Source organism: Penicillium argentinense (genome assembly GCF_028826775.1).
Source record: "Penicillium argentinense strain IBT 30761 chromosome Unknown utg000003l_segment0_segment0, whole genome shotgun sequence".
Classification (NCBI taxonomy): Eukaryota; Fungi; Ascomycota; class Eurotiomycetes; order Eurotiales; family Aspergillaceae; genus Penicillium; species Penicillium argentinense.
Genome location: NW_026622662.1, coordinates 1,480,162 through 1,494,111, shown reverse-complemented (window position 1 = coordinate 1,494,111; position 13,950 = coordinate 1,480,162). Strand labels below are relative to the sequence as shown.

The following is a 13,950-nucleotide window of genomic DNA, read 5'->3' as shown; positions in this document are numbered from 1 at the left end:
AAGGATAAAAAACTTCCAAGGACAAAAAGGCTACATCAACAAACATTTAATCTCTGGCTTGAGTGAGTTTGACAGACAAAACAGAATCGTTGATGGTAATGCTGATTATTTCTTAGCTTCACTGCAGACCCAGAAAACGGATTTGCAGATTATAAAACTGTTCCAGGTTGCTTACCTCCAAGCCATAAAATGGTAAAAGAGTTCATTCGCTGGTATGCGACTTCCACCAGTGGCCGACTCTGTAAGAGCGGGAAACCAACAGTGAAAGAATTCTTATACCTTGCTAGTGTGAAGGGCTACGGCCGAATTGATTCAATTGAGCGGTACCAACATGCTGTTTATCTGAAGCTTAGAGAAGTTTAGAAATAGGGGGTGGCCAGCGGTGACTAAATATCCTGGGGACTTGATAGATCACATCGCACAGGCTTGGCCTGGGCAATAGATCGGGACTTGACCCGTTACAGCTAGAGCGTGAAAAAGCTCTCGGCCAGGGATATGGTTTGGAATACTATCCTCTTTGGGTGGGCTTTTCGGTTCTGGACTCCATGAAATTTTTGGGTAAGACTTCACGGCAGCTGGCTTCTTTTTAACCATGATCAAGGCGAGTAATGATAAAGCTGGGAAGAGGTGTTGGGAGTTTTGGAATTCCGGCGAAGCTGGAGATGACGTGGTAGGGATAAGAGAGGTATTCATAGGACGAGTTCAGAGGCGAAATTAGGGATGGAAATGACTTTAGAATCACGGATAGTATGTATGGTATTGTGTAAGATATATATGTTGACTATTATAAAAGTGTTGCGTGAAGAATGACATAGGAAAAATGCTATTCTAAAATCACTGGACATCATTTCTGGTACGGAGATCTCTAGTGGAAAATTATCGCAGACTTGAACGTCATACTAGTAGACTGGAATGACTAGCCAAGGTTCTAGCTGGTTTGAGTACCTGGGCCATAAGATTTATACCAGCTTAATCCTTTCTTGCATCGCCACAACTCCCACACTGCCCCAAAAGCTTTATCCTTCGACTCGGGGTCGGTATTTGCTTCCGGGAGTATGTTGACAATTGCTTCGTGCCCATTTTCCGTAGCTAAGGAAAGCGATGTTTGGCCAATTTCCTTATACACGGACTCAACACCAGCACCCGCTTGTAGAAGCAGCCTGAAGACACTCTGATGGCCGTTCTCCGTTAGCCTAAAGCAACGGCGCCTGGCCGCATATCATATTCTTAGACTCGAGGTCAGCGCCCTTTTTGAACAGTAGCGTGACGATAGTGTCGTGCCTATTCAGCGCAGCCCATAACACGGCATACACACCAGCCAATAGACCCAGAAGACGCCTATCATCAATCGAAGAAGAATTCGTCACACCGCAATCTCGGCCACAGCCACAAAGATATCAGACTGCCTCAAGTCGGAGTCAGACACCACGGTCCATATTTAGTGCGTCGAGAGGAGGTTCAACCCCAAGGACACCAGCCGAACTAGATGATGGTCTTGGCAGAAGCGGCATCAATGACCGAGGTGGAAGCCGACAGTCCAGCCAGTCGATACCTGAACGAAACAATTTGTCACGAAGAAGTCGAGAAGGTACAAGATCCAGCTCAGCACGGGGCGAAAGACCGAACAGAAGTGGACGGTGTTGTAATTCAGAGGAAGATTGCTTGTATTCCTTCTGGACAGAAAACTTGAGGGTTTATATACACATGCGACCTCCAGATTGATTTCCAATCAAAGCTGGTAATTCCGTGAGGTTAGGAATTGATTCCGTTACGATACGACATATCACAACAGACGGTCAACACCAAGGCCGCACACCGATCCAAAAAGAGGGGTTAAATGCCCGATCTACCTGGCCATTCAACAATATCAGGGCAAGCAGGTCTCCTGATTCATCTAGGGCAACACAGGAGGTATTCCGTGGTAGTACGCGGCCATCGAATTCCAATAGAGGAAACTTATAATACAAGACCCCAGACTCCTCTCGATCGAAGGGAAAGGCACGGGAGGAGCAGAGGTCCGATAGCACCCCAAGTTCCTTAAAGTCAAAAGGGCGAGGCCCAATTGATTCTCATTCAAAGAGAAATCAGTCAGCGGGAGCTACCCCAGGCTCGTCAGGATCCAAGAGACAAAAGAAGAAAGCCAAAAGCAAGCGTGGAAGTAAATTTGCAGGAGACTTTCGTCGCCCAGCAACTCGCTCTAAAGGAGTAGAATTCGCTTAGGTCATATATAGCTCTAATTGAATTAGCTTTCGCGATACTCAAAGTCTACGGATAGAAGGCTCAAGTTTTTTCTCAGTATCACATTATTCGAATATCTTTCTATTATATCTTCTCAGTCTTCAAAGGAAAAAAAAATGATCTCCCTTGAAGATGCAAGAGAAGAACTCCGATAGGGGAATCGAAGCCCCGGCAGCCGTGTGAGAGATCACACCGGTGGAGCCTATTCGGGTTTAGGTTTTAGTTTTTATACTCTGGGTTTAGCACCATGTGTCCCTATGCACACCCGTGCGTGCGTGTATCACCTCGGGCCCTCTACCCACTTCGATCCAACAGCCCCCAACTTGCTGTGCATTCTCTTCCCTGCTCTTTGCAGCTGAGGCATTTTCGCTATTTATCAGAATCACCTAATGCTCCGTCACCCCCTTTCACCGACATCCAGCGCGTCGCTCGTTTCTCTGCGAATTCCGCCTCGTTCATCCATGCCCGGGCTATAGAGATCTGTACCTAAGTCTGACCACCCTGCGTGACCTAAAAATACTCCAAACAATCTTACAAGTAGTTTTGTCTTCTGAAACAGTATTCTGAATGGTCTTTTGCACCGTCACCTAACACCATGGACCGCTCCTAATCTTGTACCGTCGATGGAGTATCAACAAGTGTGAATACGTAGCAGGGTTCTTCGTGTTTTTAGTGATTTTTCTCTGTCGGTCTTGCATCAGCCATAAACTAGAAATGAGCCATCAAGATGGGGGAAAAAGGGAGAGGGAGGTAGGGCCGCTACCTACAACCTTCCGTACAATGTAGTTATTCGAGATCATATGATCTTCAAGCCGCACTACATGGCTTCGTCCACCGTCATTACTCCATCCACCGTGCCATCCATTCCCGCAGTATGAACTGCCACGAGTTTGCAAAGTGCCGTGCTTCTGGGAAGATACCTGCAGGGTGCCTTACTGGCCCCTCAAAACCACGAGTTTGTGCCAAGACTGCGGCTGATCGTCACCTGAGTGCCCGGGTGGGGGCTGGGGTCCCCTATTTTCTGGGGGTTAGAACTTGCACTCTACCGATAACAGCACACAACAACACGTGCACCTTCTTCTGACCATGGATTCGATATCCTTTGGGGACGGAAATAGGGGCGCTCAGTTTGGCAACCATCAAGGACCAGTCCATATCCACTACGGTATGTGTGCAGCCATTTCAAGCGGACAAATCCATTGACAGCGTGGCCCAGGCCAACAGGAAATACAACAGCAGAGCATAGACAGCGGTTGGTATTACCTTTTATTAGACAAAGAGCTATCACTGATTATAGTGGCAGGGGTGCTCAGGTCACTTGCTTTCCCCCAGATGCTAGATCGAAGAGATAACATCGAGAAATGTCATACCGATACCTGCCAGTGGATTTTAAACTTGGACACTTTCAAGAACTGGAAGAGCCAGTGTCACGGTCTACTCTGGATCAAAGGCAAGCCGGGTGCGGGCAAATCTACATTAATGGCATTCCTGCATGACAAACTCGGAGAATCGCATGACGGGACTCAGGGCATCCGGCTCGACTTTTACTTTAGTACTCGAGGCACTGAGCTACAACGAACACCCATAGGAATGCTACGATCGCTGCTCAATCAAATATTTTACCTAGACGAGACCGTACGCTCCCAGGTTCGCGAGATCTACGAGCAACGATGCAGACGGTATGGATATGGTGAAAACGACTGGCAATGGACACAAGTTAGGCTAGAAGAGCTACTGGCAGATACGATCCTGACATCGGCCAAACGGCAGCAAATGATGATTTTTGTGGATGCTCTCGATGAGGCTGGGTCCGAGTCCGCTCAGCATCTAGCAGCGTATTTCCACCGGCTCATCTTTCGCGCGGAGAAAATGGAAGCAGCTGTCCAAGTTTGCATCTCATGTCGACACTATCCTATCATAGGAGACGCCAGGGCTGTTGAGATTAATGTTGAAGATTATAACCATGACGACATCGCCATTTACATCAAGGACGCCTTTACTAGTATGGCGGTCAAAGACGACCGTAGTCAGGCAAAAATGGAAACTTTGACAGAGCACTTGCTCTACCAGGCTAAGGGAGTGTTCCAATGGGTCCATCTCCTAACACCTCTGATTAAGCAGAGGATCATCGAAGGGGATTCGTTTGATGAAATCTACTCCTGGTTGCGTGAGGTCCCGATTGGTCTAGAAGAGGTGTATACATACATTCTCGACAATGTGATACAGAACAGGAATCGTGAGCAGTCATTTCTGTTCTTTCAATGGGTATGCTTAGCTGAGCGACCCCTGACCGTGACCGAAATGAGGTATGCCCTAGCGGCTAAGTATGCCCGAACTTTGGCATCTCCCAAAGCATGGGAAGATATCCCCGGTTTTGTCGAAAGCGACGAACGCATGAAGCGAAAGGTCAATGCTCTTTCTGGTGGACTTGCCGGGGTAGTCTCCAGCGGGTATGACTCTGAAACTATACAGGTAGTGCATCAGTCTGTTAATGACTTTTTTTGCACTAAAGGCTTTAGGCTTATGTCTTATCAAACTGGTACCACCTCGTCAATTATGGATTGTGAAATGATTCGATTTCGATGCCAGGCAAATCTCTACCGATCATGCCTAGTTTACCTAACTACTGCAACGACGGCCTGGAGAATGTCAAATAATCCTTCAACAACAAAAGATGACATCGTCCAGGACCACCCATTGCTTGCCTATTCCACCATCAACCTCTTCATCCATGCGGAAAAGGCTGCAAGCTCTCGGGCAGAGGTTCTGAAGAATGAAAAGGATATCCTGCAGCAAGTGATTAGTCCTTGGGTCCAGACTTTCCGTATTTTAGATCCATACAGCACTGAACGTCCTCTAGATGGCACAACTCTCCTGCATATGGCTGCAGCTTCTGACCTGGTTGATGTTATTGAGTTTGTGTTGGAGAGGAATAATAATGTCGCGATAAAGGATGAACTCGGGAACACGGCTCTTCATCTAGCCGCACGACGGGGTCATATAACAGCAGGCAAAATCCTACGGGAAAGGGGTGCAGACTGTGACGCAAGGAACAGGATGAGGATGACGCCACTGACTGTGGCGGCTAGTCATGGCCGTTTGAAATTTATTGAGTGGCTCCTGTATGAGGGAGCTATGGCTGAAAGATGTGCTGCAGGAGACGCATTGGCATTGCAAGCCGCTGCCCTAGGAGAACATTCTGATGTGGTACGTATGCTGCTTGATGCTCATGCCGATGTCAATGCCCAGGGTGGCGAATATGGCAATGCCCTCCAAGCCGCTGCCATTAGAGGAAGCACTGAGATAGTGTGCATGCTACTCGATGCTCAAGCCGATGTCAATGCCCAGGGTGGCGAATATGGCAATGCTCTACAGGCCGCCGCCTTTAGAGGAAGCACTGGGATAGTGCGCATGCTGCTCGATGCTCACGCTGATGTCAATGCCCAGGGTGGCGAATATGGCAATGCTCTACAGGCCGCCGCCTTTAGAGGAAGCACTGAGGCAGTGCATATACTGCTCGATGCTCACGCCGATGTCAACGCCCAGGGTGGTCGACATGGTAATGCCCTACAGGCCGCCGCGTATGGAGGAAGTACTGGGGTAGTGCGCATACTACTCGATGCTCACGCCGATGTCAATGCCCAGAGTGGGGAATATGGCAATGCTCTACAGGCCGCCGCCTTTAGAGGAAGCACTGAGGTAGTGCATATACTGCTCGATGCTCACGCCAATGTCAATGCCCAGGGTGGTCACTATGGCAATGCTCTCCAGGCCGCCGCCTATAGAGGAAGCACTGGGATAGTGCGCATGCTGCTCGATGCTCACGCTGATGTCAGTACCCAGGGTGGTCACTATGGTAATGCCCTCCAAGCCGCCGCCATTAGAGGAAGCACTGAGATAGTGTGCATGCTGCTTGATGCCCACGCCGATGTCAATACCCAGGGTAGTCTGTTTGGTAATGCCCTACAGGCCGCCGCCTCTGGAGGAAGCACTGAGATAGTGCGCATACTACTCGATGCTCACGCCAATGTCAATGCCCAGAGTGGGGAATATGGCAATGCCCTACAGGCCGCCGCCTCTGGAGGAAGCACTGAGATAGTGCATATACTGCTCGATGCTCACGCCAATGTCAATGCCCAGAGTGGGGAATATGGCAATGCCCTCCAAGCCGCCGCCATTAGAGGAAGCACTGAGGTAGTGCGTATGCTGCTCGATGCTCACGCCGATGTCAATACCCAGGGTGGTTACTATGGTAATGCCCTACAGGCCGCCGCGTATGGAGGAAGCACTGAGGTAGTGCGAATGCTGCTCGATGCTCACGCCGATGTCAATACCCAGGGTGGTCAATTTGGTAATGCCCTACAGGCCGCCGCCTCCGGAGGAAGTACTGAGATAGTGCGAATGCTGCTCGATGCCCACGCCGATGTCAACGCCCAGGGTGGCCACTATGGTAATGCTCTACAGGCCCAGGGTGGTCGACATGGTAATGCCCTACAGGCCGCCGCGTATGGAGGAAGTACTGGGATAGTGCGCATACTGCTCGATGCTCACGCCGATGTCAATGCCCAGGGTGGTCACTATGGCAATGCTCTCCAGGCCGCCGCCTATAGAGGAAGCACTGGGATAGTGCGCATGCTGCTCGATGCTCACGCTGATGTCAGTACCCAGGGTGGTCACTATGGTAATGCCCTCCAAGCCGCTGCTGCTGCTTTTGAAGGAAGCACTGAGGTAGTGCGTATGTTAGTCGATGCTCATGCCGATGTCAATACCCAGGGTGGTCAATTTGGTAATGCCCTGCAGGCTGCCGCGTATAGAGGAAACATTGAGGTAGTGCGCATGCTGCTCGATGCTCAAGCCGATGTCAATGCCCAAGGTGGCGAATATGGCAATGCTCTACAGGCCGCCGCCTCTGGAGGAAGCACTGAGGTAGTGCGTATACTGCTCGATGCTCACGCCGATGTCAATGCCCAGGGTGGTAAATATGGATCGCCTCTTCATGCGGCTCTTGGTAACAGTCGTTCCGATATCATTGCTTTCCTTCTTACCGCAGGCGCAGATCCGCTGCTTCCAGATGAGCTCGGCCAGACTTCGCTTCATATTGCGGCCTCAGGAAATTTGATGCACATTCTCCCTAGCTCTCCGCGTCTCGCCTCAGCTATTAACGACCGGGATAAGCTATTACGAACCCCTCTCCATGTCGCCATCCACCGAGGGCAAATCACGTCTGCTATCTCACTCCTCGACCTCGGTGCAGATCCTTCTATTCTGGACGGTTGTGGGAGAAATATCGTGGACTGGGTACAAGAACACCACATCCTGATGCACAAAATTCAAACCTATTGCCCTCAGACTCGCTCGACGCCGAATGAGACTCAGCACTCTACTATTCGTCAATCAGTCCTTCTTATATCAGACATGCTTCTTCGTTCCATGCCGAACTTCCAATGGCCTCTTGTGCAGCAATTAGGTCGCTATCTCTTGTTTCTCGATGATGAAGACAACGCGAACTATCTATTTCAACTCCATTTATCTCAGGACACGGTACCTCAAGCAGGGATATTCAAAATTGCCTGCACAAGATGTGACGATTGGATCTCTGGTCCCCGTTCTGTCTGCCGGAGATGTGCCTATGTTGATCTATGCTCGTCCTGCGTCCAAAGGTACCCCTACCACAGCCCATTGCACCCAAATCAAAAGCACAAAACCTTGGACGTGTCACATGTGCCTGATACAGGGTTGCATTCCGGATCAGTGTCCGAGCGATTAGGCCACTTTTTGAGCAATCTTATGCATGAGTATTCTGCGCCATGCACCCATCAAACCGAGACAAGGCTATCAAATAATTCTGTGTCTTCCCCGGTGGCAGGGAAGGCTACTCTTCCGTCACGGACCATTTTTGGTCCAGCAATAATCGTTTGCATTTTTCTATTCGGACTTTCTGCCGTTATATTGGGATTAGGATACTTTTAGCTCTGTTTGAATACATCTTTCGAGTCTACATCTTTCAGCAGGATGAATTCAATATGGAGTTCTCCATCTGTTTGTTCTAAGAATGAGTAGATGACGCAATGCATGCAATCTCCGTTGACAGGGATTCTTGGTTAAGTTCCAGTGTAGATTAGTTAGTGTTTCGAGAAACAATCGAAGAGTGTACGTGATCATACCGATTTCCTGAAGTACTGTATACCAGTGGCTCTTTCGGTCAAAATGCAACGCTGCGACCCAGAAACCAGCAACTCAGCAAAAAGGAGGGTTGGACCTCAATATGAGGTTATGAGTTCTCCTCTCGTCGATCCTTGGTTCACTTATGCTCGACTTCATATATAGCGCACACATTTGTCATATAACTCATAATGCGCTCTTCACACATCAGGGTCTTTGCCTTGACCCATCCAAAACCTCTACCTTCAACCCCGCATGAAAATGGCCTTGAGCACTTTCTCTTCTTTTGTGCCAACCGTATTGACCCACCATTCAATGAAAACATCAAAGCCTTGGTCGGGGTCCCTTTCATAATAGCTGCAATTATATTTGATGAAATTTCTTTTTGAACTCAGCGAGTAGCTCCTCTAATGAATTTAAATCCAGCGAATAAGGCTGGGTGGAACTACACTTTTGTGGGGGGATCGTCACGAGTGAACAATGGAACTATTCAGATCCGTAAGTAAAACGATAATGGCGTCGCTATTGAGTCTTACTAACTTGATGCAGAGTATGATCTCAAGACAGATATTGCTCACTATCTACAAACCCGGAGGGTTAACTCGGGTGCGAACACTCTTGAAGATGTCATCAACTTCACCGTCAAGCTGTGGGATCTTGTGTCTCCAGAGGGCCAATGCTGTTTTCCTGTCCTAGTTGCAGTAGATCAACTGGGTGATCGGTCGACATCTGGAGAATACTGGTTGTCCAAGAACACCCAGGCTTGCCTTTATCAAGAAGGTCCGGCTGTCCTTTTTGAGAAGTACAGGCTCGATGTGCTCGTGCTGCCGACTGAATTCTCGTCTTCGCGACTCGGTGCCGTAGGGATACTTCCCGTTGGGTCGGTTCCTCTGGGCTATGACGATATTAATCTGCCATTCGGTATGGCTTTCTTGGGGCGACGGTATGACGAGGGATCTGTCATTCGCTCCATGTCTGCGTATGAAGCAAACTTCCCTGCTCGCAAGGTGCCACATCTGCTGGAGTAAGGTACGGCATGGAGTAGCAGGCTCAAGATGCATGGTATGTGGCAATAGTATAGAAGATGGTACAACATTATTGGATATCTCGGAGAGATAAATCAAGGTGTAGCAATAGTATAGCGAAGGGCAAGGGTGGAGATTTAGAGCTAGGGACGCTGTCTCTTTACTAAGAGATAGAGATTAGGATTAAGTCCTCCAACAATCGCGAAATTTACCTTCTTTCTTTGTGGTGGTGTCGATTGAGACACAAGCGTGTGCAGGGGTAATTCTGATCTTCTGACCCTTCTGTCGCAAGGTTCTTCAGCCAAATCCAGTAAACATCACTTTCCTGAGACTTGTAACCACTTAGCACTAGAATTACCCTGGAAAAGACGAAATACTATGAATCGTGCATTAGGGTTTATCTAACAGGCTATGATAGCGTTGACTTTTACAACTTTGAAGTGCTCTCCTCGCGGCCAACAAGGTTAGGGTGGCCGTCGTTCATTGGTCGGGTGACAGCGTAGAAAGCAACACCCTCAGACTTTGTTGAGAACTATAAATGGGTCAGCAAGTGTATACAGGTTGATTGGAGTACAGAGAACTAACCTGAGCCTTGGATCCAACATGGAAGAAGGCCCAGTCTCCAGCAACGAGGTGGTGGGTCTTGCCAGTGGCCTCGTCCTGTATGTTATCAGTATCATTCGTAATAGAGATTTCGAGATCGACTGGGATCTTACTGTGATGTCGATTTGACCCTTGAGAACATACTTGGTCTCCTCGTAGTTGTACTCGCCGTATCGTGTAGGTCCGGGCACAACACGGTAGAATCCAGTGGTCAGGTAAGGGGTAGAGTGTGAGCTCTGGGATTTGATTGAGTGGAAGTCGGCGATAATGGCGCATTCGCCCTCGGGGATAGGGATGTGCTCATGGCCGGCGCCCTTGATAATGGTAAGAGGAACGATCTTGTTGTTAGACACTAGAGATGTTAGCACAAGATTTTAGACGACGACTAAGTGTATCTTACTGTTGATGCGTATAGATAAAGACTAGAGATATAGACAAGTAGGTACGAGACAAGCTGTCAGCACCTGCTTATATACCGATTGAAACGGAGCATTCTCGGCATAGATAGTGTGTTATCAGACCTTGAGATACGGGGTCCGGCTCCGGGGCCGTAGCTCCGTGCTACCTCTCAAGCTTATTCAGCTGCCACTAAGCTACAAAAAGGGTTAGTGTCAGCGAATTAAGGTGGACCGAGACATAACGTGATCGGAACCTCACGGCCCTTGGCCCGATTATCCTGGAGGAAAACCTATCTTCCATTACCTTGTCGGTATTTTGTTATAAGATCTGAGTTCCGAATGTCTCATCTGGTTGGCTCGGCCATCAAGGGACCCTGGGGCCACGGTTGCTTCTTCCCGCCCCTCTGTGGCTACAGCCAATAAAAATGATCTTTGATACTTGTGACTTGCAGCAGTATTCACTCAAACTCAAGTATTCATGGTCAAATGGAGATGGAGGGACGGCCCCGTAAGCATCCGGGGTAGCTTCTACATCCTCGCCTTACAAGCGGTGAACAGGCTTAAGCTCGACATCGAGGCCATTATTAGGTGATAGCCACTATCAGGTGTTATTAGTAATCTCTTATTTAAATCAGCCTTCTGAATTGCAACACTAAACGAGATCATAAAATCAGACCGATGGTACAGTATGGATGGACGGATGGATGATATCATTTACCCTGACCCCTCGCGGAAAGCCAGATCCCAGATCACGTGATGTATAGGTATAGCAGTGACAGCCTGTCAGGCTGCCACCACCACTCTAGGCAGAAGGCAACTACTGTGACTACAAATAGCTGCGGCTACTCGCATAGTTACGATATGAACTACATCACACCTGTACCTCAATTCAGGGTCTCAACTCGGAAAGCGATATGCAGGCTACAACAACTTTGTAAATACATGATACTTGATCCACTGAGATTGTTCCAAACTGCCTGAACGGTGAGCTTTGAGCCTCACCTGGTAAAGCCTTTCGTGGCCTCGTTGCCCTTTTTGACGTTAGGCTGCCCTCGTGGCGCGGCTATAGTGTGTTCCCAGATAGGGCAGCCAACAGTTGTCCGCGGTTGACTGCATCTCCCCTAGAAGTTGCGAGACTGCTGGTAGTGCTGAGATTAAAACCTTGGTTAGGGACAGTGCGGCAGCAGGAAGCAGATCAGGCCGACTCGCAAATGCAACATCTGGTCGAGTCCAGATCGCGGGGAAAAGGGTAGAACCGCACTTCTGCTGATAGAGATTAATGAGATTATCATCTAATATCTCTTGATCCGATGTCGAGTCCAGACAGTGAGATGAGAGTGGTACTCGAGGAATTCGGTGATTCATCAGGTGAAATTTAGCAGTTATCTTCTCAATAGAGGCTGATTGATCGAGCCACGTCTTCCGATTTTTTCGACCTCGAGTGATTCGAATACCGATAAACTGGGTAAGTTCTCCACAGTCTTTCATCTCAAATTGCTGTTGCAGTATTTGTTTGATCGTTAAACGCCCAAGGATCATCAAGAGTTGCAAGGCGAATGGCATTCTCAACATCGCGCTTTCGGAACGCTGGTCCGCGACCGAGACAGATAGGGAGGAGGGAAAGATCTACGACAAGGTCAGTATATGCACGGACAGGAAGACACAAAGAACGATTGATCTCAGCATTACTCACATTTAATGAAGGTCGCTGCGTTGAGCTGCGGAGCCGAATTGAACCGGGGACTGGAGAGGGGCGAGCTCGGGTCCTGAATACGAATCCCTCGCTGCTGTAGCAGCCTTTGCACACCACTCGCATCCATCCACTCATCAGCACCCGATTCATTGACAATTTGCCACGTTCGAGAGGAAACGGTGAGTTGTTCAGGCGAGTAGCTGTTCCTCCTTGAATTGAGAACTTTTGTGCTCAACTCGATCGTGTCTCCCATTTCGTCGTTTTCGTCGTGCATGGCGGCGAGGAATCTGAAGATGAAGCGGTTGCGCTCCTCGATGGTCAAACGTTTGCCGAAGACTGCTTTGACCCTTGATTCGTCTCCAGACGAGCTTGTTAATAGATGGTATCCAACCTCGCAGCATTGTCGGACCAGACGGTGTGAGAGTGTCCAGCGCCCTTGCTTTAAGAGATAGTCGGGCGATACTGTGGTCGGGAAATTCAAGACGGGACTAGGGATGGATGAGAAGGGGATATTCGGAGATGGCAAGACCATTCCGAACGGTATAGTTGCTTGTTCTTGGTAGGGTGGCATGGGGGGTAGTTGCGATAGTCCAGGCCATTGAGCCGCGAGGTCCGACGAGGACAGGAAAGCGTCACCGATTATTGGCAATGAATCATGTTGCGTTATGAGCGGATTGTAATTTGAGATTATATCTTCTGAATCGCTGAGCGTGGGAGACGTCGATGGCGATACGTCTGCCGGGGCTGTAGGTGCTTGTTCGGCCTCGTCGCAGCCACTTTTGGCAAGCGACACGCATTGCTGTGTAATTTTTTGCAGAGCAGTTGTGACACGAGGCTGATTTTGGAGGATCCCAGCCTCGAACAGAAGATTACTGAAGGAAAGGAACGACTCGCTGAGCTCTTCGATGCCCGACTTGAGTTCCTGTACGCGAGATTGCAGATTGACGATCGTGGTCTCTTTTCTCTTGCGATATGCTTGCTGCGCGACGCGAAGCTGCTTTCGACGTCTCTGGATTCCTTGAGTCAGTTCCAACTTGCTCTGTAGTTGCTCGAGATGTACCCACCTCGGGAACTTGCGGATCGTTCGTCACAGTTCGTGGCCGGCCTCTCTTGCGAGGCGCGGGCGCGTCAGTCATTGCTTCGACCATCGTGTATTGCTTTTGAGGCCTTTCTTTATCTTGAAGACCTGCAGTGATGTAATGGATAATCTGAGAACGCGAAAAGGACGTGACGGCGTTGCTTTACTCATCTGGGTCGGGGGCGGCGGGACTGTTGAATAATCGAAAAATCGGTGGATCGCCACGATTGGCCCGAACACCGTCCAAAAAGTTTATTGCTAAGCGGCTTCCAAGGAATTTTACTGTATGTCAGGAGAATGGTGATCGGCATCGTATTGACTTACAGTAAACGGTACATCTGAGGCTTCCGAGGATATGGTATTCGGTATTGGGATTACGCGTACTTTTCGCCACGTGTCACAGCACTAGGGAGTGTCGCGGCACTGCAACACATGCCGGGATCGCAAACCCGAAAACAGTACGGCAGCATCAGTTAAGTACTGCCTCTGTTGCAAACACTAACTAGCAAAATGGATACTTCGGACAATCTTTACGGCCACCGGACAAATGAGCTTGCCGCCCAAAGGCTTCAGTGCTACAATGGATGCGCCGTCATTGACTTCCACCACCTTAAGTTTGAGACGAACCCTACCCTTGGAGGCCGCCAACTAGATGAACGCAATGTTGAGATGCTTCTCAAAATATATGAAATAGAGGGCTGTGGCAACCTTGAGACAGAACACAGAATCGCCGCCCTGCTAGACCAAGAAAAA

At 49.1% G+C, this 13,950-nt stretch overlaps 4 protein-coding genes across 4 annotated transcripts; 2 read left to right on the top strand and 2 right to left on the bottom strand.

The window, feature by feature from the left end:
• Nucleotides 1–3,570: 3,570 nt before the first annotated feature.
• Nucleotides 3,571–7,607, top strand: N7532_002663 (ankyrin repeat domain-containing protein; the record flags this gene model as incomplete). The annotated part of the gene is made up of 3 exons (XM_056615157.1): nucleotides 3,571–4,688; nucleotides 4,758–7,513; nucleotides 7,588–7,607. The coding sequence occupies 3 exons, from the start codon at nucleotides 3,571–3,573 to the stop codon at nucleotides 7,605–7,607; spliced, it is 3,894 nt and encodes a 1,297-aa protein (XP_056478129.1).
• Nucleotides 7,608–8,913: 1,306 nt separating this feature from the next.
• Nucleotides 8,914–9,428, top strand: N7532_002662 (uncharacterized protein; the record flags this gene model as incomplete). The annotated part of the gene is made up of 2 exons (XM_056615156.1): nucleotides 8,914–8,929; nucleotides 8,950–9,428. 2 exons carry the CDS (start codon nucleotides 8,914–8,916, stop codon nucleotides 9,426–9,428), a joined length of 495 nt encoding a protein of 164 aa, XP_056478128.1.
• A 403-nt stretch (nucleotides 9,429–9,831) lies between these two features.
• On the bottom strand, nucleotides 9,832–10,547 carry N7532_002661 (uncharacterized protein). The gene is made up of 4 exons (XM_056615155.1): nucleotides 10,429–10,547; nucleotides 10,142–10,380; nucleotides 10,011–10,085; nucleotides 9,832–9,957 (listed from the first exon to the last, which is right to left on the bottom strand). Coding segments are annotated over exons 1-4 (420 nt in total). The 5' UTR covers nucleotides 10,430–10,547; the 3' UTR covers nucleotides 9,832–9,852.
• Nucleotides 10,548–11,915: 1,368 nt separating this feature from the next.
• N7532_002660 (bZIP transcription factor) lies at nucleotides 11,916–13,267 on the bottom strand (the record flags this gene model as incomplete). Its single annotated transcript, XM_056615154.1, has 3 exons — nucleotides 11,916–12,052; nucleotides 12,120–13,128; nucleotides 13,184–13,267. The coding sequence occupies 3 exons, from the start codon at nucleotides 13,265–13,267 to the stop codon at nucleotides 11,916–11,918; spliced, it is 1,230 nt and encodes a 409-aa protein (XP_056478126.1).
• Nucleotides 13,268–13,950: the final 683 nt, after the last annotated feature.

Coding starts and splice junctions, on each gene's coding strand:
- N7532_002661 (XM_056615155.1), bottom strand. Junction 10,086..10,141: donor AGGGTCAAATCGACATCACA/GTAAGATCCCAG, acceptor GATAACATACAG/GACGAGGCCACTGGCAAGAC. Junction 9,958..10,010: donor ATGTTGGATCCAAGGCTCAG/GTTAGTTCTCTG, acceptor ACCCATTTATAG/TTCTCAACAAAGTCTGAGGG.